General features: G+C 44.4%; 1 protein-coding gene across 3 annotated transcripts in view; it reads right to left on the bottom strand.

The window, feature by feature from the left end:
• Window positions 1–1,338: 1,338 nt before the first annotated feature.
• The window catches only part of NEURL1 (neuralized E3 ubiquitin protein ligase 1), an 82,521-nt gene continuing 59,792 nt past the window's right edge, over window positions 1,339–24,067 (bottom strand). For all 3 annotated transcript variants that reach the window (XM_083866021.1, XM_083866020.1, XM_083866022.1), the window contains exons 4-6: window positions 18,161–18,841; window positions 5,124–5,270; window positions 1,339–4,291 (exon numbers count right to left, since the gene is read on the bottom strand). In XM_083866021.1, the coding sequence (XP_083722147.1) occupies window positions 4,050–4,291; window positions 5,124–5,270; window positions 18,161–18,841 (1,070 nt within the window). In that variant the 3' untranslated portion in view covers window positions 1,339–4,049. The remainder of the gene's footprint in view (window positions 4,292–5,123; window positions 5,271–18,160; window positions 18,842–24,067) is intronic.

The raw sequence follows: 24,067 nt of genomic DNA, 5'->3' as shown, positions 1-24,067 counted from the left end.
TGGCAGCTGCGTGAGGGGCTGCACAGGCTGAGGCTGGCAGAGGAGAAACCTGGCAGAGGTGCCATGGTCCCTCTTGCTGATGCCAAGGAAGAGAAAGATCTGAGTTTGGCCCAGAGCTTTAACATTCCACTTATCCTAATCTGTGGCAGTGCTTGGGCTCAGCATGTCGGGCAAGTCAGTGCCACCAGTTTCTAGGGCATTCTGTGCTGTGCAACCCTATCCCTTGCTCCTAAAGGAATGAGGAGGCTTTCCAGACCCACTAGAGGTCCTCCTGTCCCAGGGAAAGCAGGAACTGGAACAGCTCTTGGAGGGCAGCACACAGCTGTGCAGACTTGCCTTGTCCCAACAGCTGGGCTCTCCTCAGGCTATTGTTGGAGGAAGCTGGGCTGGAGAAGTCATTTTGCTTTAACCAGCCTGGAATGTTTTAGGCTACTGAGGAACAGTTGGAGCAGAATGGCTTAAGCTGAGAGGCTGAGGACACCACTCGTGCGATGTCCCTGGCCCTTGGCAGATGGAGCACCTACACTGAGGGAGAAGATGCCATCTCAAATACGTCCTGTGACAAGAGTGTGATCTGGATAGTCTCTCATCTACTGAATAGTTAAACAAAAAGATGAGGAGAAAAATCTCACATTTGTTTTATTGTAGGTGTGCACCTGCACCTGCAGCAGAGGACTGGGTTTTGAGGGAACTGGCATGACCTCTGGAGAATCCAAATTCCCTTTGGGTCCTTGTGTCCCTTGCTACATACTCAAGAAGCATCTGCATCTTACCTCAGCATCTCACTTGCAGATGCAGACTGCAGACTGTCAGTGAGTCTTCTCAACATGTTGCTCAGTTCAGGGCTGGGATGGAACTGCTCTGCCTCGTCTTCAGCCACCTTACCTGTTCCCTCCTAGGCTGAGCAGTGTGTCCTGGGTTTCCTCACAGCACACATTCTTTCTTGTGCTGGTGGAGGGCACTTTTTTGTGGTTACAGAAGAGACTGTAAACAAGGTACTGAGAGTAAAGAAGCTATAACTTCTCTCTGGGGAGGGCATGAAGAGGCTCAGGAGTGTGGGGCCTAAGCTTTCAGGAATGCTGTTAGCTCTTGCTTTTACTTCCTTTATTCCTTATGTGTGTGTGGTGTCTGCCAAGGCGATGTGAATATCCACCTCTAAATGCCCTGCCATCCTCAAGCACTAAAGGAAAGCCTGAGATCTCTCCACCCAGCTCCCTCTAAGCAAGAAGCTCTCATGCCACCCTTGCTTTTTCCTGAGCCTCTCACTGTGCTGGCCATTGTGTTTTGCTGCTCTTATGAAGTGGTAAATACTCAGTCACCCATGCTGCTGCAGGATATCTAAATCAACTTTATTCACGATCACAGTTATCCAATTTTTCACAATGAATTATTCTTGTCTTTAAACAGAACACAAAACATCTTAAAGTAAAGCAATGAAATGCAGATGACACAACACAGAGGTACATGGGAACCTACACCAGTCAAACAAAACAAAAGATTAGGATTTTTGTTATTTTCACTGGGTTTGCTGGTTTGTTTGTTTTTTCCTCCCTGGAGAGAGCCTTTTTCTCGTCCTTGCTTACAGCTGGAGGCCAGCCTATGCAGGGGTAGGACTGAACCCCAATTTGTGAACTCAGATGCTGGGGGAGCTTTCAGCTTCTCCTAACTCCTGGAGTTTGGTCCACAGTAAAACAAACACAGTTAATATATTAAAACACTCTCAATTCAAAAGGTGAAAAAGGAATTTACACCACTGCACTGGTACCCATGGATAGAATTTCTTGAAAAATAAAATTTACCCCTTGGCTTTCCCTGCATGGAGGGGGACTGGTCCCACTGGTGTGGTGAAGGCTCGGGAGGCTGCTTATTGCACTTTTCCCCACATCCACTATTTCATCAACACCTTTTTACCCCTTGGGTTCCTCCTTTTTGAAATCTTTACACTGGAGCTTGTGTAACTATTGAAGAAAGTTCCCTGTGTGTGCTGGTCACAGCTGGAGCTGGCTGTGCACCTGAGGACCAGCTGTGCTCCTTGCAAGGCTACTCTGACTTCCCCCAGGTTGTGCCAACTGGCCTCCTCCTGCCCCTCAGTGAGGGCATCTGGGAATGGGAGCCACAAGCTCTGGAGCTTTTGAGAGCTGGCCCAGGGGACAGGGTAGGGTTTGGATTGTACAACAGAGGTATGCCAGGAAATAACATAAATCCCTGTCACCCAGAGTATCAGTGTTCAAGTTAATGCTGCCCACAGAGCAGGCTGGGGGGAGCTGCAGCCCCCTGGGTAGGCTGCAGTGATGGTGGCATCTTCAGAGAGAGGCTTTAAAATGTGCTCCCCAGTGAGTAGTCTCTTTTTGCATCTTCTTGAGAGACAGAACAAGGATGTGTTTTCCAGGTGTTTTAAGGAGCAGACTCTGCCAGTGTGGGTGGCAAAAACCCACCTGCTGCTGGGGGGAGGGGGGCATAATGTCCCCTGCAGCAAGTGCACGTGTGCATTAAATGCTGTTGCCCCTACACCACACTGCTCCCCCCTATCCCATCAATGGCCAAATGCTCAGGTGCAAGGAAAAGCTCAGCAGGAAGGGTGCGACTCCATGGCCTTCCCTGGGTCTGGCCAGATGGGTGATGTGGAGGGGGTAAACTCCACTGCTGTGGCACCCTAGCCCTGACCCCCCCTCAGGACCTGGACACAGTCCCTCCCTTCCTCCCTCCCCTGCAGCCCGGGAAGGCAGCAGGGTGGGTTGGGAAGGGAGGCAGACAGCTCCTACTGCTGCAAATCCACCCAGCCCAGACCCAAGGGCCAGCAGCCCTGGGCACACCTGTGGCCATGGCAGAGCAGCAGTTGTCTGCATGGGAACCATGGGGGCCACTATTGTCCCTGCTGGGCACAGCTGGGTTCCTGACTCAGGCAGGAGAGAAGGAGATTTGTTTAAATAAACCAAAGCAAACCAAACCCCTCAAGTTATTTTTTTCTCATTCCTTACTTCCTAATACATAAGGACAGCTGTGTCCTGCCGGTGTGGCTGTGAAGAGCTGAGTACCACCTGGCTGGTTTTGTCTTAAAGCACAGTGATAAAGTTACCAGTAAAGGTAACCCACAGACATGTGGGTTTATACATTCTTCCCCGGTGAGGCTGGGGTTTTTCCTCACAAGTGCTGTCTGGATGGCAGGAGGAGAAAGGTGGGGGAGTTTTGTGTCCCTCACCCACAGGCCCATGGGAGAGGAGAGACTGCTGAATCCTTTGTGCTGCATGGAGACCACAGCAGGTTGGTGATGGTGGGGTTTGAGAGCTGCTTGTCATTGCCCTGGGGCAGTGACAGGAGGTGGCTGACACTGCTGGGAGGGAGCAGAGCTATTGCCAGTGTTCATTACCAAACCCACCATGAAAGCCTCTGTCAGAGAATGGCAATGGAGGAGTTGGGGACAGCCCTCAGGGGGCTGCCATGGGTCTGCTCTTCTGTCTGCAGATATGAGGCAGGTTTTTCCTCCCAAATCTTGAGTTCTTTTCTGCACTGCCCCCAGCCTCTCTGCTGTGAGTGTGCTCACTGCACCTCCCTGGCTGGGTCAATGTTTGCCTTGCTCCATCCTTTCTAAGGAGCCTTCTCTGATCAGGCTGGTTGTACACAGAAACATGTTGCTCTTCTCTTCTGCAAAGCTGTCTCTGCATGTGGGGTGCCTCTGGAAGGAGATGTGTAGCACTGAGCCTTTTACCACTTGCTGTCTATGCTAAAGAGTGGAGACTCCCCTCTGCTGTGCATGGTGTAGAAAGGGATGATTGCACCAGCTGGCTTTTTTTGAGATAAAGTTTAAAATCCACAAGGGAGATTAGTCCATCGCAACTTCCCTGACACTGGAGTTCAGCCTCAGGACTTGCCTGGAGGGTAGAAGAGCAGCACCTAAGCTTATCTCATCTGTTGTCCATGGAAGAGGAGGTCAGGGTGGTGGTGGGTGATGGGTTTTGAATCTCCTGGGTGATGAATGAAGACCAAGGTCTGTGTTGTTTCACAGCCTCCTCTCCACAGGCCCAGTCCCCACCATGGCATCTGCTGCTGCTCTAAGTGCTGCGGTATGTTTTGATGATGTCTTTGATGGCCCGTCTGCAAATGGGGCAGCAGGCATTGGGCATTTTCTTGAGCTTCAGCCCACATGAATAGCAGAGACACATGTGTCCACAGGAGTAAATTACTGTGTCTACCATGTTCTCATAGCAGATGGTGCATTCATCTCCCCAGGGCCCTGAGACGGACGGGGAGATGGGCGACTCAGGCAAGCTGCTTGGAGAGTTGGGAGCTGTGCCTGCAACACAAAAAAAAAAGTGGTTATTCCTCTTGCTTTCTGACATCCCAAGGTAATTTCTGCCCTGCAGCCACAGAGGGAGGAACCATGACCTAGCAGAAATGTGTGCTCCAGGACCACGGTTCCTTCCTGTGACCTTCCTGTGACTCACCGAGTCCTGGTTCCCATGCCAAGTCTCAAGGCAGCAGAAAGGCAACATCTACTGGGGTGTGCTGCCCACAAAGAGCAAACCAAGAGACAGCTGTTCTCATGCAACAAGGATTTGGTAAGTTATGTATACCACCATCAATGCCTGGGATCCCAGCAATGGGATTGTGCAGGAGTTTTAACAGTGCTGCAGAACAGCCAACATTTTTTAGTGCATGTGTATTTATCTAAATATCACTGTACTTCATTGGCACATTAGAAATAGCAATGCTGTATTTTATTGAAGGTGTTGGGAGGGTGTTGTATTGAAGGTGGAGGGAGAAAGGGGAGGTGTAGGCAGACCTTTAGCTCCAGTCCAAGCTAGTGTGAGATGTGTCAGTGCCACACAGCTCTCCAGAAGGAGCTCTGTGTCACAGGGCCACGCATGCAGCAGAAAATCCGCTGCTTCCCTTGGGATCCTTCACGATGAAAAGGGTTAGAGAAATATTGCTGTCTAGGCATCCAAGCGGCTTCCACATAAAACAGACTGAAAATAGCCCTTGCAGAGGCTCTCCCTTCCTCCCCAGGGGAGCTGATGGGATAATAATATTCTGTTGATTATTGTGGTTTTCAAGCCCTTCTGGGAGACAAGTGAGACTATGAAGGGAGGCAACGGAAAAGCAGCAGGGGATCCCACCACTCTTACCACTGATAGAGCTGCAGAGGGGGCCAGAGCCACACGTTGACAATAAGGGGCCAGAGACACCACTGCAGAGGACAGTGGGGGAATTGGGCGTTGATGTGGGCGAGCTCGGTGTCGACAATCCCAGCCGCTCTGCTAATATGGTGGAACCTGTGCCGAGAAAGAAATCTATGGTTACTTTTAAAAATTGAGGCTGACAAGGCACTGGGGATATGTGGCAGAGGTTGCAGCTCTCAGTGCTCTCAGTGACAGGATTGGTGTCATCAGCATGAAAACTAGGGAGGAGATAAAAGAATCCTCATATGCCTTTTTTCAATGCTAGCAGCTGATCCTGAAGAGACATCAAACTTCCCGCAACCCCTCAAATTTGCTGGAGCTCCCTCAGCTATCATAACCCTTTGTTTCTGCCCTTAAATATATCTCAAATAATTTAGTACAGTTACTTCCCATGTGCTTTCATGCTCATATAAGCCCCCAGTACTAGAGCCAGCCATAGGCCTGTAGCAGTAGAGGACACAACCTGCAGAAGGGTGGGCTGGACTCCAGCACAAGAACACATCACTTTGTCAAAGCACTCTTTGCTAACCTAGTGCAAAACTGCACCACTCCAGACTTCAATGAATTCATGGAAAGTCACTCAAGGACTTTCCAGAAACAAGCACGAGGGTCTGGCAATCAGGAAACCTTAGCTATGCTCACTGCTCCGCCTCTTTCTTGGGTGGCTTCTGTCAGAGGTAGGGATAAGTCACCAAAATGCATTTGGATCTAGGATGAACAAGGACACCTCTCCCTCATTCAGGAATGTTTTCTCCACTTGCATGTCTGGATGTGATGGCTCAGGAGTGCAAAGCTTCTTCAACATCTTCTAGATGTCCCCAGCTCCACTGCACTGTTCCTGCTCTCACTGCCCACCATCAACACCATATTAGTGTGCTCTCTGGCATCCTCCTTCCATCTCAGCCTCTTTCTTCTGCTCTTATAACAACATATATCTTAAAGCCCCTTCCAGAAGGGAAAAACAATGGAATGCTTAAAACTATGCCTTCTACAAAGGTTTTGTAGAGGACTTTCATTGCTGCCAGTGCAGCCTGGTCTTTGCTCAGTGGTTAGAGAGCAGCACACATGTGCTTGAACTAAAGGGATGGTTTCCTGGTGGTAAGGTTGCCTAAGGTTTTAAAGTTTGTAGTTCCCCAGCTGAGAAGACAACCAAATCAGAACTAAAATGCTGACACTTCTTCATGTTACCATATAAGGAGCCAGAGACACAGAGGGTTTGGATCCACAGTGTCCGCAATGAGTTGGAGACTATTCTCCAGAGAAAATGAAGCAGTGGGAGGTCAGGAAAACCCCCATGTGCCAGAAAGGTCCTTCAGTTCCTGTTTGCAGGGAGGCTACTGACCAAACCTGGGAGACAGGGACTGCAAGTGCCTGTGGATTATGCAAAACAGCAAAAGCACAGATTCTCCTGCTCTTTTTAGCAGAACAAGACTGACCAGTGAAAATGGAACACAGGAACTGGGAAGGGGTCATGTTTGAGTCAAAATCTGTTTTGAGGACTGTGTATGAAAGAAGAAGCAATTAACCTCAGCCTTCAGACCCTCAGTTTCACCCCTCTCCAAAAAAAGGAGCACTTTGCTTCCAGGCACAAGCTGAAGTTAAATTAGACTCTATAAAGTGCTTGGGAACTCTCACACTTGAGATACCGTAGAGAGATGCCTCCTTTATCACACAGATGGGAGCTGAGGCTGGAGTTCAGCTCAGTAAATAAGCAAAGAGAATGATGTAGCCTCTAATGACAGCTACTAGCAAGAGCCCTTCCCATCCAGTCTGACAGATGACCGAAGCAGAAAACTTGCCCTGTGGTAACACACACTGAACACAGGCCCAGCAGGGGCACAGGGTTCAGCTCATTCACTACACACACAAATATGAACACTGAGCAGCTGAACAAGTTCTTCAAGCCTTCCCTCTCCTCCCTACAGCCTGGAGACATTTCTTCCACTTGGCTGACACACAGCACATTGCCTTTCTAACACCAACCTGGTCATTTCATTAAAGGCAAAATAAAGACTGTTAGGAGCATTTCTCTTCCTGGACTAATAGGAGAATTTGGGGATGCCCCAAGTATCACAGTGTATGAGCTGATGAAGCATACTGGCAGCAGGGCAAATGGCCTTTCCACAGTGCAGGGAGAGCTCAGCAGTGTAGGAACCATGGTTTTCTCTGGTTGGAGCTGGTCTGAGTCCCAAAATGGCCTTACCCAAGGGCCAGCAGACACCTTGCCAATTCTTCCTCCTAATACAAGGCTCAGCTCTTGACTTTTCTCCAGCATCAGTATAGAGCTTTGTTTGAAACAATCTGAGTTCCCTACCAGACAAGACACATTTCTCCCTTGGTGACAGAATAATCAACATAAGACACGTTACTCATGCTTTAATATATTGCTGGATGGTGTGCAGATACCATGACAAGGAGCATGGAATGAGATCATGAGCAGAGTGGAATGAGTGTGGCCAGTCTGGCTTAACTAAAACCAGATACATGTGCTCAAGGCCAAACTTGTTCATTGTGTGCAGAGTTCCCAACAAGAGCCAGCTTTCAAACCATGACTTCAAAAACTAAATAATCCTAAGTAAATCAACTTAAACATTCTTTCTCTCTCTAAAGCCCCCAGATCAATTGTCTCTGCTGCTAACTTGTCTCATGCTTGATCTCAAACGTGCTGAACACACACTGGATTCACCCTTAAATAGATTTTGAATCAATTCCATTTGCTGTTTTATCTTTACAAAGTCCAATTATTAGAAAAGACCAATGCAGATTGATGCTTTCTCTACACTTCCATCATCACTCTGGGAGAGAGGTGCAAACAAATTGAACCTTTATGTCCACCCACCAAAGTGGGTGTTATTTTTTCAGAAGTGTTACGTTTTCAGAAGAGAGCTTTACCATGGAATGTACAGACAACATCATGCCAGGAAAGGCTGCTAGTGTGCTAAAGGTTTGTTATTCAAAATGGTCTGCCAAACTGGAAATAGGATCGGAAATATATGGGATGGTATTCAATGTGATCAAATGCAAAATGCAGCACTTAAGCAGAGATAATCAGCTACCTAAACACAATACCATCCTGTTACAAAAAGGTTAAGCCAATCCAGGGTCATCCTCCTCCTGATTAAGGAGGCTGGAGACACTGTGGTATCGTCTTCCCTGGAAATACTCAAAATTCAACTGGACAAAGTCTTGTGCTACCTTGGAAGTTAGCCCTGCTTTGAGCAGGAGGTTGGATTAGGCAATGGGGTCTCTTCTGACCTAAAATATTGTATGATTCTAGATTTTTATATGGCAACATTTTTCACAGCTTGATGAATGAAGTAAAGAAACAATCTGTTCTTTGTGGATGCTCTGGGTAAGACAAGAAATCATGGGTTCAGACTCCTAATGTGCTATGGTTAGACATTATGTAGATAGTGCAGCACTGTAAAGCCATCAGACTTCCCAGAGAGACCATGGCATCTCCATCATTACAGCTCTTTCAGGACAGGAAGGTGAAGTAAGTAATCTCTTGGGATCCCATACAGCATTTACAGTTTTTGAGAGTAGCTATCTGAATCCATTACTGCCCTTTTATAAAACATCCTGTGACCAAAATACAGCAGCTGTGGCTGTCAGAGATGCTTTTGATTCTCTGGATCTATTGTGGTGAGCAGGGTGATTTCCCAGAACACTGCAATCCACTCTCCAGGGTATTTCCAGAGGCTGTCCCAACTTCCAAGCATCTCTCCTAATGGCAGCTGTCTGGGGAGAGCTGTACTGCTGGAGGACTTACAATGGTTAAGAAGACCAGATACAGTCAATGCTCCTTAAAAATACCGTTTTCAATTAACTCTCACACTCAATTATTTTATAAAAATATTATTTCTACATACATTTCTATAACAATAATGCAGAACCAGTTGTCTGCACTCCAGAATGATCCTTTTTTCCCCCTTTGAACCCACCCCACTTAAACTTTGTTTTTCCTGGCTTACAGGATGCAGTCAGTGAATATCCACTACTATACAACTCACAGTTCACATAATTTGATGCTCTTAAACATTTTTTGGGCTTTCTTTACCCATAAACATCTTGACAACTATTCCAGAAGCTTAACTAAACATTGTTCCTAAAAGACAAAGTACAGAAGCCTCCTTCCATAGTTTCTAAGGAACATAAAGTCTTATGCAACATAGTAACTTGCCCATATGCTGAGTTTCCTGTGGAGCATATTGACAGCCCCTTCTCTTTTGTAACACATTTGCTGCATGAATAGGACAGATAATAAAGATCAGGTAATTATCAACAGCAATCACATATTTTCAATGTTGTTCCATCCATCCACAGGCCCCAGAGCTTCCAGCACACAGTGGAAAAGGTTAGTATAGCTGCTCAGGTCTGGCTGCAGCATATTTAAGGGAGCTCAAGAGATCTCTGCACTTCTCATAAATTTTAGTTGAGTGAGCACTGGGTACCTGACAGCCATAGTCACTTAGATGCTTTTTAAAACTCAACATGGTTCCCTTTCATTAGGAGAAAGATTGTTTAAGCATGTCAGCTAAAATTCTTACCCTGTCTCAAAAACTGTTTAATACCCTTTCTCATATTTAACATCCTCAGTGTATCAGAGCCATTTATTTTGTTATCTAAACAGGATCCAGATTCCTTCAAAAATCTGGCACAAATGTGGGTTCTGAGCTCATGTGCAATCTCTCTTAGGAGGTCTGTCCAGTAATACATGAGCTGCTCCAGAGTGAGTGATCTGTGTTGTGACTGAGACTGGATATTGGATACAGGACCATACATATTCTCTTCAGATTTTCTTGCTTCTAGCCAAGGCTACAGGAGAGCTATTCTGTTCCCCAGGGCCACTCAGGTCTTGCCCAACAGGGACTTCTGAATCCATCATGCTAAAACAAAAGAACAAAGCACCTGTTGCCACCTGGTTACATGGTAGTTAAAAATCAACGATAATGTTAGGGAAGGATGTGAGCATATCCATCATTTCTGAATGCTGTAAAATACATGTATTTACACATCCATTTGTTGTGTTCCCACGGTGATGGGAACAATACTGCCCTGGCCAGAAACCAGAGCTTCCTTTCCCTTGGGCTCAATGTTTTTTGACTCTCAGAGCCCAGCCTCTGTGCTGCAGCTCATCTCTGCCTCTCAGGTAGAGCAGTACCTGGTGACCCACATCAGCTGATGATCCATGGGCTTTTTTGAATTCAAGCATTTCCTGAAGGGCTGAAAAACTGTTCTGAATAGAACAATAACACATTTTTGTCCTTCACAGGCCCATGAAAACATAAGGGATTTAGCATTATGCTAAAGAAATGTCCGGAAATAGGTCAAAAAGCAGCCTGGCAGATTTTGCATGCAAAACCATAAGGTCTGTGTTTGCAGATGGGCGTCAGACAAGCACTGCTTGAGGAAGTAAAAGTTAGATCCAAACCACATGGAGAACAACAGTTCAGACTTTCATGAGGAACAGAAAAGGAGTGTACTTTATGGCTTTACTGGAGCCTTGCTGTCTGCTGTGTCCAGAAGGGCAGCGGGGCACCAGCACATCTATTACCCTCCTGCAGTCACAGGCACACTCCAGCTGAGCAGGGGAAACATGAAAGCTCCAAATCCACAGGCATTTGATTTTTGATTCAGCAGCTCTCACAGCCCAAACCCAGTGTGCTCCCTGGAAGCAAAGAGCACACAGCAAACTTACAGGGTATCTTTCTTGACCTGACAGGTGAAGTTCAGTGGTCACTCAGCAATTCAGATCCTGCAAAATCCTGAGGGCATGGACACCATGCAATGAATGTCTGGCTGAACTGAAGTGAAGTGAAAGAGTCAAAGACTTGGAGCTCTACCTCTCAACCTGAGAAATACTAGAGCAACAAAGCACCCAGGCACATGCTTACATCAGGAAGAGGTGAAAAAAGAAGCCTGGATTAAGTAGCTGAAACCACAAAAAATGAGAGTTGGTGCTTTCATCTTGTTAAAGAAAAACAAATCAAAGCTATTTGTGAGAACACAGCAAAGACAGTTCTGTGAGCAAAAGGAAAATTGCTGCCTAACCCAGCACCTCCAAGCTCTGTGCTTTTCCAGGAAGGACAGGTATAAATAGGGTGGTAGATATATATCGGAAACAAATACTTTCACTTTACTTGGCCAGCACTCTCTGGATTTCCATGGGCACTGCTGGATGCAAAGGGATCTGACAAAGAACCAAAGAGTTTAGTCTGCTATGTGATTCTCACAGTAGTCAGAATAACTACCTCACACCAGTGTTAGATCAAAGGATAGGCAGATTGTATGTGTCCTGACAGACAAGTTGAAAGGCAAAGAAGCTGGTATGGAATCCCATATCCTGTATATTTACTGTAGGAAGACAGAGGTGTTAGGAGATAAGGGAAATCTATACCTCACTTACTACGAAAATCTCACTGCAGCCAGTAATTGTTTCTCACACTAATGATGATAACAGTTCCTGCTCTTGTCAAGGAGAATGTGCAGAGGCCAAGACATTTGTGAGCCCTGTGGCTGGAGGAGGTGTGTTTGCTTTACCAGCCTTTACCCAGATACCAGCTCACACCTCAGAACACAGGCTGATGTCACTGACCACCTGTGGCAAGTGCAGGTTAATTATGTGTCATGTGTGATGAGATCTTCAGTGTGTGGTGCAAAGGTGCCACGAGCAGGTTTTAACCCTGACATTGCTGGCACTGGCCACAGGGAAGTCCAGCATTTGACTGCATCCACCTCTCCAATTTTCCAAGGCCCAAGTTATAACTTGTCCTCTCTCACACAACAGCTTCTCTTTGTGCCAACTTTCCTTTGAAACAATGAATATAAAACAAGAAGTGGATGGAGAGCTCTGTGCAGTGCTAGAATACAGCAGTTAAGGATGCTGTATTCTCTTTGCAGCTATTTCAACTTACCATTGGTAATGTGTACTTCACTCAAAATGAAAAGAAACCATACATGATAGAAGTATTTATGATGAGGCATCAATTAATATAAGTGAATTGCCTTCCAGGAGGCATAGAATACTAACTCTCCTCCTTTCCCCCATCTCTAGCACCATAAAATACCCTGTACCCTGCAGTGCATAGGAATTCCAGGCTGTTAAATGACACACATGGGCCTGTTAGATCCCAATCAGCTTAAATTAGGCCATTTTCCATACAAATAAAAACATGGAAGATAGAACTCTGGGGCATATCTAATTGAGAGTCTGTTCAAGGAAGATATTCATTATGTGCATTTCTGTGCAACAATGTCTAGGCATTTATCAGGCTTCTCTTACGCTGTGTTTAACTCAACAATTTCCACGTCACTGGAATGAACCAAGGTGGAGAAGGATCAAAATTCCAAATGGATAATGTACTGGCCACCTCAGAGATCAGAGATGAGGGAGTGTGATTTGCTAGTGCCAAGAACTATCTTCTCTCAAACAGGAGAGGCTTCTAAACTCAGAGCTGGAGGACTGAAATCCTGGATGCTCCTCACTTGTGTGAGATACTTTTCTACAAACTTACCTACAGTCTGTGCTATGGGCAGTGTGTATAACAACTGCACATACCAAATACCATTTTAATGTTTTGTGTGCTCACTGCAGTAATTGCACGTGCAAAGTGCACCCAGTACACCCAGACAGGAGAAGCTTTTTGGAAGGAACAGAATCTCTGCCACGGGATGCTGGAGTCCTGCAACGGTCTAGAACACCTGCAGGATAAAAATCTGCTTTACACAGGAATGGACAAAAGCCTGAAAACAACAATGTAAGATGGAATCATCTTCCCAAAGAAGTCCTACAGATTTTTAGGAGGATCAGGCCAGACAAGTGCCACAGCAGAGGCAAGAGAAAAGAGAAGAAAGTCTCCCTTGGGGATACACTGGAGACAGTAGTTGCAGGAACAGTAATCAGCAAGATTAAGTGAGGCATTCTGGGGTACAGAGAAAAAATACTGTTTAGAAAGGAGAGGACAGTCTCCAATGGCCTGTGAATCATCATTGGTCTGTGGTGAGCTGGTCACTCACCTCAGACAGAGCAAAAGTCAAGGAAAATCAGACAGGGCAGTGTGATGAACATCACAGAAGGAGACAAAGTAATTCCCCCGGGTAAACCACTGCTCTCTGACACCTAAGCAAGACGCTGCTCTGTTCATCCATATATTTCAAGACTTTCCAGTCAGCCCCAGGAAAAGAGCTCTTTCATTAGGGGCAGCACTACCCGGGCACTATGTCTGACCACCAGTAAGAGTCATAATGGGCACAGGTCTGAGTTAGCCTGCCTGTAGCTGGGACTGACTGCAGCTGGCAGTCCTTCAGACTGGCACTGAGGCCACTTCAGATCAAATTTCACTGTTGATTTAAAGAGCCCTTTGCCAGCAAATTGTGTCCCACAGTACTCTGCTGAACTAATTTCCAATTTGGTCCATTGCCCACTGCTGTTGTCAGAAATCCCGAGGAACTGAGGAGACAGAGCTGTTTTTTCTTCAAGTCCCATGTCAAATCTCTCTTCCTCACCCCCTCAGTTTTGAGCACATTGTCCCATTTCAAGAAAGTCTGAAAAAAGGAGACAAATCTCATCAACAACTGATATCTAAATATTTTTCCATGGGCAGCTAGGCAGGAGCCCCAGCTCACGTCCATGGTAAAGGAGGTGGGAAGGTATTTATCCAGCATGGATGTGAATTCAGACCTACCCACACCAAATGCTGGCTCTTGGGTTGTTTTTTTCAGGCCTAGGGCTGGCTCTTGGCCAACATTAGGAAACATCCAGAAAGCTGCTATATTATGCAGCTGTTCTGGTGGGGCTGGAGTTATTGAAGAGCATGGAAAGAAAGGACACAGAGAAGTTGGCAACTTGGCTTCATTAGTATGACTGTTGATGGAATATGTTATTTCATTGCTCAAAAGAAAGCTTTAATATTATTGGAAAGGATGAAATTCGCAAGGGAAACCACCAAAAAAAAAAAAAAAGGGAGATGAAGGAAGATGTTTTACATGCTGCCAATTCAACTCAGAGACAAAAGAAAATGAAAGAGTATCCCCAACCATTTGGATCCTCAAACATTAAATATATAAACTTATTGCTGTGATAGCTTCTCCAGACATGAGTCATATATTTTGAAACCTTATGGGGTCAATCAATTTAACTTCATAAATGAATTACACCACCAAAACCTGACCAAAACCAGACCATTGTATCCAGACTGGCTCATTTCAACCTTTCAGAGCTGTCAATAAAACTGTGTGTGTGAGCTGAAATGCTTACCAGCAAAAGCTGAGAGCAGTAAATCAAATTTAATAGGCTGGTTTTGTTGACTATACAGGAATGATGCCTGAAAAAACCCAATCCAAGCCTGAACTAATGAAATTCCTAAAGGATACACAAAGACTGTTTCATTTCTACATGCCTAATGATCTGGGTTTCTTTTTGGTTGTTTTTATGTGCATAATCCCCGGAATTACTAAATTAAGACCAGCACTTAACATATAAAATATTTAGAAAGGCTTCCCTGACAAAAAAGATCTCTTGTCTCCCTCAATAGCTGGTTCCCATAGTTAATTACCCTCATTTATGTTTAATTTAAATTTGTGTCCCTTCATTTCCCAGCAGCTTGATATTTTTTATGCTATTATCTGCTACATTAAAGTGCCCTTCTCCTTCATTTATCTTTCCTCCATGTGGTCAAGTTGTCCTGTAAACTTTTCTTTGAAACAAATTGACATTCTTCTGCCTCCCCTACAGATGACTGTGGCCTCTCACTGCATTATCGTGAGGCTTTGGTTTGATTTATTTTACTTTTGCTAGGATGGCATGAAGAATAATAGTGTTTCCAACCTCATCTTTATTTTCAGCTGTTTTATTTCTCTTACAGCAAATATATTGCCAGTATACCATGCCAAATTGATAAGAGGAAACCAGAAGTCAGAATTCTTTACTATCCAGCTAACCCCACACTGCCCTCCTCTCCTACAGAGTTCTGTAAGATCTCCAGCCTGGGTAGAGGTGGTCTGTCTTAATATTAGGAAATAAATGTTGTATCTCCAGCACTGTGGAGTAACTGCAGTCAGCAAATGTCAGCTTCTATGGCAAAGTCACAAGCCAGCAGAGACCTGAGCTTGCTCCTGCTCTGTATCAGGATCAAATAAATAACGTCCAGGCATGAAATACGGTATCCAGTGATCAATACCTGGAGTCATCTTGTTCTCTGAGTCAAAAATAAACCTTCTCTAGGTGCAAGAGTGGCTGTCCATTCTCCAAACACAACTGAAAAGCTGGAGAAGCAGCAAACCCCGCAACGTTAATTTCATTTTATAGTCAGCTGTAGTGCTGATGTTCCTTTAACATTTGTATAACATTACTTTGGTTAATCTCTTAATGGTGCACCCCAGAAATAGAATGACATCTGCTATTTGGGATAGGTTTGGTCCAGTTATGCCTTTTGCAGTATTTGTGTCTCATTTCTTTCAAGGATAGGTAACTTCACTTTTTCTATTAAACAAGAAAAAGGTGATTATAAATGTCTTCTGCTGTGATATAAAAGATCAAGTTACAAAAGACAGACCTCACAAAATTACTCTGGTTTGCATTCTGAAGATGGAGCTTGTCATTAGAAAGATGAACACTTTACATTCTTCTTACATTTTCTAATATTATAAAGACAGATATTATGGCAAGCACCATAATCTGTTCCACTGCAGTGCAAACCGTGCACATCACCTCCCCATTAAAACTGCAATAGTTAGAGATGGGAGTTCATTATTTTCTTTGCCTTCTGTCAGGATATTGCTGATCCATGTAATTACTGCAGTTGCAGAGATGCAGCTGGGACAGCAGCAGTGCTTTTCTCTGGGCAGTTGCACTACACTGATATTGTACTGATACTGGGACTGCATTGTTATACTGGAAATATATATATATGAAAAGGTCTATCTGTATTTTAATACCTGTTAAAAATTACAGGCAAACACCAATTTCATAGCATTTAACTTGGAGACAGCAGGTTGCTGCACAAGGTGATGTGAATAAAGCTGTACAACTCAGCAGGGTCCTACCCTTTCCTTGAGAGAGGCTAGGTCAGCAAGTCCAGCTCTTTTCACTTACATCTCACTAAGGAAAAATAGCCCACTTTCAGGTTCTTTTCCAATGACCTAGGCCAGAAAAGCCTGTCATGGTCACAAGCACAAGAAGTAAGGGGTTTCCCAACTCTGCACATTTCATTTCATTTCATTTCATTTCATTTCATTTCATTTCATTTCATTTCATGCATCCAAATGTAGATTTATCTAAAACATGCACTGAGGATGTACTGGTTTGGGCTGAACTTGTGATCAGGCAGGGAGGACATTTGTAAGGCATGCACAGCAGGAGGTTTACACAGGAGGTCTGTGTTCATGTCCGTGCTGTGTCAAATTCAGTATGAGAATGTGATTCTGTCCCTCTTGGGGAGACACTTCCTTGCTGCCCTGTTTCAGACCTCATTGCAAACAGGCTGTTTGCTCTATGCCAAACTGCCAGAATTAGTGATTTCATATGAAAAGAAGCATTGGTCAACGATTTAGTTTTACCAGCAGCTCAATGACCTAAGTATGTTTCCCTTCTAATGTACACAGGAGCATTTAATCTCCTGCTTTCCTGGGCTCTGTTTGACTTCACCTACCATTATCACAATGACATGTTGGTGGAGAGCAGAGCTAACCATGGATTATGTACACTACCCACATCAAATGTAATCATGCTGAATTAGCAGGGATTGAGTCTCAGGCTCCTGGAAATAAATTGCAGTATTACATTTGTCATCTGTGAGCCTTTAGCAGCCACAAAACACTCACAGCAGAGGCCTGTGGTCAACTTCAAACAAATTATACAAGGCATTTCATACTGCATATTAAGGTGAACTGGACCCTGCAGACAGATGAGTGTGTGTGTTTACCACAGTCTATCTTTAAAGACTGTTTATAAATCCTAAAAAAAGGAAATGTCGGTTGGCTTTTGAGTTTGATGGTGAAACAGGTTGTTGAGGTTTTTTTTCACTGCTAGGTATGAAGAGTATTTGAAGCAAAATTAAATATAAGTATAAAGTTATATGAGTATACCAGTATAAACAGAAAGGGGCATTTTAAAATCATCTACATTTAGAGGGGTACCAGGAATTACATAATGTTCTCAGAATCCATCTTTCACTGTCTGATACTGACACCAGCAGAACCATGATATGGTACAAATTCATGACCAAACACATCCTACATTTGGTCTAACATACACACAGGAAAAAGTAAATTTGATCCTGAGAAATGTTATTTCAAAGCTTTTCCCTCCACACCTTCGAACCATGACTTGCAGCATTTCAATGAAGTACATCAGCTAAAAGAGCTGAAAAATACTAAGAGGCCAGCTCTTCAGAGGTCTATCAACCTGTGTGAGCTACGCTGCCTTAAAAAGGGCTGGAGGACAAGGAAACCTTTCTCCTGTTGAGATGGTCAGTGCCATGCTCTGTGAAACACTGGGTTTCCTCTCTGCTCGCTGGCTCACCTCTCACATACAAGCCTGGGGAAAGCAAGGGCACCCCTCTTTTGTGAGTCCATCATCCCAGATATTTAACACACAGAAAAGGGCATCAGATATCTTTTCTCCTGCTGGCTATGCCTTAGATTAGCTCAGCCCAAAGCACCTCTCCTCTGCCTTCCCTGCTTCTCCTAGGTCAGTGATGACTCATCTGTACATTAATGGAGGTCCCTGAGGCTTAATTCGTTATCTGAAAAGAGCTTTGAGACCATCATATGAAGGGTGTTACAGAAGTGCAAGGAGGTTAAGTCTTGTAACTCATACCCATATGCTATGTTTGTGCCTTTGCATATTTTTTTCTTTTTATAAAACCAAAATTTGCACCTCATCCTAGAGCAGGGAGGGAGCCACTCACTCCCTTTCCCATGATGTATCCCCCCCCTTGCTTTCTCGTGCACAAGGTTTGGAAAAAGGGGGTCCAACATACCCAGCAATCGAATTTGCATGATGGCGCCGTGTAAAACGAAGAACATCCAGAGGGGCTGGGAACAGTCCGCGCAGACCTGCATGCCAATGCCGGCACCGTTGTGGCTCAAGTGCAGCTCCCCATCAGAATTCACCATAAATCCCAGGATGTCTCCACTCTGGAGGGGCACCACCACCCGGCAGATGGCCCAGAACTCCTTTCGGTCAACCAGGGATTCGGGGTTATAGGGGAGGTCACTGGGGCGCAGCGTGCTGGGGTCGCAGGACGTCACCCCATAGGACAGTGTACCCGTGCGCACAGCATTGGACTTGTTGATTTTGACAAAAATGGTTTCGTTGATCCGAAGGGGTCTGCTGGTGAACACCAAAGTCCTCTCCTCCCGGGCGTGCTCCAGGCGGGCCACGGTTTGGTCATCGAGGATTTTGACGTGGGGTCCCCGGAGGTGGTGGAAGCGGAGGTCGCTCTCCAGCTGGGACGGGAGGAGGTGGGAGTGCTGGGAGTTGAGGGAGTTCTGCGGGATGGGGCAGGTGGTGGCCGTCACGTGGAAGGTGTCCTCCTGCAGGTTGAGGTCGCACAGGCTGACCGAGAGGCGCGTGTCCTCCGTGTCCCGCCGCAGCGAGGGCCGGCGGATGGCTGTGAAGGAGCGCGGCCGCAGGCAGTCGGGAGGGATGATTTCACTGTCTGTGGGGAGAGACAAAACAACAAAGAGGTCACTTTTGAAGAAAATGGAAACGTCCAGGAGCTTGAAAAAATATGGGCTTGCTTGATATGTTTAAAAGGGAGAATCAGAGACCTGCTGCCATTAATAAGTTTTCCCCTTTGAAATATGGGAGCAGAGTATCATAAAATGTATTTGCAATCAATTGCTGTTCTTGTACTTTCCCCACCAGCAACAACATTTCCAGCTTCTGAGCAGGCAGACTCAAAATCAATAGCAAGAATTGCCCAAGGGAGGCTTTCCTTGGAGAGGGAAAGCAGAGGATAAATATCTGAAATACACCCTCAACATACCAATCAATATCTCCAAGTTTTCATGCCCTCTTTATTGTCTACAGTAATTCTCACAGACTTATGAAATAAATATCTAGCTGCACATTTTTTTATTTAAAAGAAATTGCTTTGTTCAGCTCTATATGATTTATCACCATATGAAATTTAATTAATATTCCTATTGATGCCTATAACTATATAACTAATATAACTAACCTGTCTATAACTAATCATTAGTGTTCTGGTTCTCACTGCAGAGCAGTACAGATATGAATTTTACAGTGCAGAATTTGAGAATATGCCAGGTTTTAGAAATACAATACAATCCTTTAGTATTTCCAAGCCAAATAATTAAAATTCAAATCCACAGATATATAACTAAGAAAGATGATGCTCAGATATTCAAATCCACCAGTGGAAACAAAATTGCACCTTCTTTATTAGTATCACCTGCTGCTTCAAGAACTAATCAATTTATTTGATTCTTTTTCTGAGGAACAGAACATTCTGTCTTTAATGCTGAAATTACTTGTATTTAACAGATCCTTAGGTCTGCTGTTGTCTTAGAAATTTTAAAGAATATACTGAGTAAAAAAACCTTCATTAAAAAAGTTATAAAGAAAGCTGAGATAATACAAAAATTTATTCTTATGTCCAACTTTCTGAACTTTAAGAAGCATGAGGAGACCATTCACTTGTGTGAAAATTAAGTATGTGGGAAGCTCCTGGGTGGTGTAAGAAGCTGTGATGCAATGGGACTGAAGTCTGCTGTGGCTTTGAGCCCAGGTCCACATAGTAGGAGGTGATACCACCTCACACAACACAAAGCAACACACCAGATCCCAGCATGGGACGTGCTGCAAACACAGCACAATGTGGAACAAGAGGAAGAGACAAAGTTGTCCCCAAAGCACATGCTAGGCCCTTACAGTGGACACCTCTTCCAGCCACATATCCTTGGGATTTTCTTTATGACAACAAAGAGTACGACACCAGGTTATCTGAGGATTTTCCCAATGGGATGTACGCTCTCCCAGTACAACAGAGTAGTAGCTCTGTACTGGTATGCCAAGGAATAATGCCAGCTACTGAGTAACCAACATCTCCTGCAATATCTGAGGTCTGACTAACAGCCTTTCCTGTCCTCTTCTGGGAGCCCTGACAAGAGCACACCCACACAAGGTTTGGCTTCAGTAGAGCTCTTTGCTTTGCTTAAACTGGATTATTCCAGGCTCCTCTTTAAATAAACTGCTATTACAAGGGAAGCAGAATCCTAAAATAAAAATGGACTTTGTTTCTCGTATTTGATTTCTTCATACTGATATTTCAGCCTCTCAGAAGTTAATTGAAGAAAGGGAGGAATAAATAAAATCAAAAATTACCCCAAGTAATCTAGAAGTGGGTCGCATTAATGCTTTGAAATATATGGGCTAGCATTTGCATTCCAAGTGCTCCTGCTGGATGGCACTGGACTTATTTTATTCTCCTCTAGCTGGAAACCTACACAGGAGAACAAATTAATACTGGCAGCTGATGACAATCCTTTTGTGTAGGTGAATGGATAGAGACCTTTCTGAATAGGAACAGAAGGTCCTCTCTATTTTATTCCCTGTAACTATGTATGTGCAGCCTGGCTGACAACTGTGATGTGTGGGTAGCTTGCAGCCAGGGTTTTGAAACAGCTTGTTTTCCACCAGGATGCTTGCATTTCCCTTTGGCTGCTGGACAGAGTATCTTTTTCCATCTGAAAAGAGGTTAAGAGAGATGGAGTTCTGCAGACAAGACACATGGCAGTGATAGCAAACCAGGGTTACATATCCAACTGTTTTATTTAAATCCCTCAGTAGCTCAGATGCATGGCCACCTAAGGAATTAGATGTCTCTAGCATATAGAAACTACTGTGACACTTAGTTCAGTAATGTTTGCAAATAACCATGGAAGAAAGGATTGCAGTTTACTGGCTTCTGAAGTATGTTTGTGAAAATTTAGAGATGAGTCTCTAAGAGATGCTGGCCTGCATCACAAAATATCCAGCCAAAGGAAAAGAAATCCCATTGAATATAAATCAAAACAAAAGTGGGATTCATCTTTTGGGGTAGTAGGTAGGTTGGAAGAAATGTGGAATGCCATTTAACCAGAATGACTGATAATGGCCAAGGGCTGTGAAAGAACAGTTCTGGTGAAATGTGGAACAAATGAGTGGCTTTGACCACTTTCTTTCAGAAGAAGATACCCAGGAATTAGCTGTTTTCTTCCCTAAAGCTGGAGTTCTCACTTTTCAAACACAGACCAAACTAGTCATGCTGAATACAGATGAAGCTCTTTATGCTGGAGTGGCCCATAACACAGCCTTAGCCCTGCAGAACATTCACAAGTGATCTTTAATGCCTACAAAGGAGAGACTCCTTTGTTCAGGAGCATTTATATTTACAGAGGCAAATCTGGGAGACACATCAAAAAAACTGAATTACTTCATGTGAAGAGACAGTAAGACACAAAATGGGTCCAACAGCCCATTACCAAGACCCCCTGGCTTCAGCCTGAAGAATTTAGAAATAATTTCACTCATTTCTTCATTAAACATTCAAGGTTATAAAATTTCTTGTATAAGACAGTTGGAAGTGTTTCTTTGGGAAAAGTTAATTGGTGAGAGATCTCCTTGGGTGAGGATAGATGGACTTGTGAAGACCACAGCTTGTGAAGTCCCCAAGCCATGAGAGCAAGAATTAACCCAGTGGCTGGGACACAACTGGAAAGCTGGCCTTGACCATGGCAGCTCAGTGGGGCTGGCTGCCCAGGCAACTTTCCAGAGGGGTTTTGGTGAGCTCTGCATAAGTGTACTTATGATGTTATTTCTGGATTTTGAGACTTAAAGTTTCTGGTAGCAGTAAAGACACAGCCAAAGTGGAAAGGATTTAGTAGAAACTAAATACAGATTTTCTGCTCCTCAGTTGGAGAATCTGAGACACTGAATTTAAAGGAAGCCTAGCTTCACAAATGCCTTTGTATTTTTTCCTAGCTTTGTTTAAGAAAAAAAGTAGGGAGGAGTAATTAATTTATCTAAGTAGAAATGAAGGGCACTTGAGCAGTTCAGCCGCCTTCTGTTTTCTTCTCTTTAGTGGGGTTCATCTGCAAAATTTAGATTTGCAGCAGGTGATTCCTTACACAGAAAAATAATTTTAAGTATCTTCCTCAGACTAGAGGCTTCAAAGCTCTCCATTTTCCTGCTGAGAGGGCATGGAAGAGCTTTCCACTTTGTGCAAGCTCAATGCAATTGCAGTAATGCTCTAAAACAGATTTTACAAGGAGCCACTGAGGAGACAGACGCATCTGTAATCACTGCACTCAGACCAGAAGTATTTCACTACCACCTTCCTTTTGAACCACTGCCAAATATTGTCATCTCAAAATAATTTATTTCCTTAAACATGTGTTATATTAATATGTAGAATACATATTTATTATAGAGATCACATACATGCACATTGAATACAGCTGCAAGCACATCCCAACACAAAAGCATTTCTAACCACCAGCATGCATAGATCATCTCAGCTCCACACAAGCCTGAAGGGGATGTGTTGCTGTCAGACTGTCAAATCATCATTTTCCTCCTCTTTTTCTTTTTTCAGTACTGTCTGTTTCTGCCTAAAGGCTTGACTTTCCAAGGTCATGAGCAGCCAGTATTCATACACCTGTAAAGGATCTAAGACAGCAGAGCAAACTCAGCATGGACATACACACATGCTGAAGTCAGTCTGTGTTTAACTGCAGCTCAAGGGACACAGATCTCCTCTTGATCATTTTCCTGAGATTGGTGTGATCCTACGACCTCCATGAATTGTAATTCTTCAGAGTATGAGGTCTCCCAGAATGAGCTATGGAACACCTAGTGTAAATAAATCAACTTTGAGACTTACTACTACAAAAAATAACATCATCTGGGGAATCAGACCATTCTGTGAGAATCTTAAGAACATATCCCAATGTCTAATGATCCTCCCTCCCTCCCAGGAGAAGGAAATGCTGAGAAGTCAAGGAAGTGCATTGTGATTCCTTGCATCTGGAGAACATTTCTGTCCTCAGCTACTAAGCCAAGAGTAAAAAAATGGTATGATGCCTCCCTTTCCATGTGAAGACTCATTGTTTTCCTTCCTTCTGTTCTTTGCTTTATTTCTTCACAAGCACAGTTCTCTTCTCGTAATCCCTCACTTCATGGTAATGGTATTTTCAGTGAGTACTGGTGGTTTAATTACTGTGACCAAGGAACCTCGGAGGTGCTAAGCTACCAAAAGACACATCAAAGTCAGTGGCCCCTGCAAGAATATTCTGTGCAAACCTGCACCTGCAAAAGGATGTATACTGTATTATTCCCACCACATTTGAGTGCTCCATTCCCATGAACACAGATGAAGGCTCTTTTCTTCCCACCATCAGCTCTACCTGTCACAAGGATTTACCCAGGGAGGACAGCTGCCCTTCCAACACCCGTAATCTTGCAGTGTCTCCTCCATGCTCTACAGCAGAATTATGCACCAAACAGTCCATTTGGCAGGATTCTGACATTGCAGAGAGAGGTGTTTGAAATACGAGGCAGATGTACCACGCTGTAAAACAGCATCGCACTCTGGGCGATGGGGGAAAGCAACCAGTAAGACATGAAATAAACCTGTGCTTCTGGAAACCTTCTGTCACTCACAGGCTTGAACTCCTATTGTGGGAGTGCATTATTAATCCCAGCTCAGCTGCCTTGTGTCATGCTGTGGCAGTCATTGCTCCCTCACTGGCTTAGTCCTGGCAAGCTGATGTGAAGTGTTGGGGGGCTGCCACCCCACAGTGCAGAACAATTTCTGTATGCTGTTTTTAGCTAAACTTATTATGCACTTTAAGGTGACTGAGGGTTGAAAATATGGTAA

Source organism: Zosterops lateralis, assembly GCF_965231275.1.
Source record: "Zosterops lateralis genome assembly, chromosome: 8".
Lineage (NCBI taxonomy): Eukaryota > Metazoa > Chordata > Aves > Passeriformes > Zosteropidae > Zosterops > Zosterops lateralis.
Note: the sequence above shows the minus strand (reverse complement) of the source record. Positions and strands in the feature narration are given on the sequence as shown.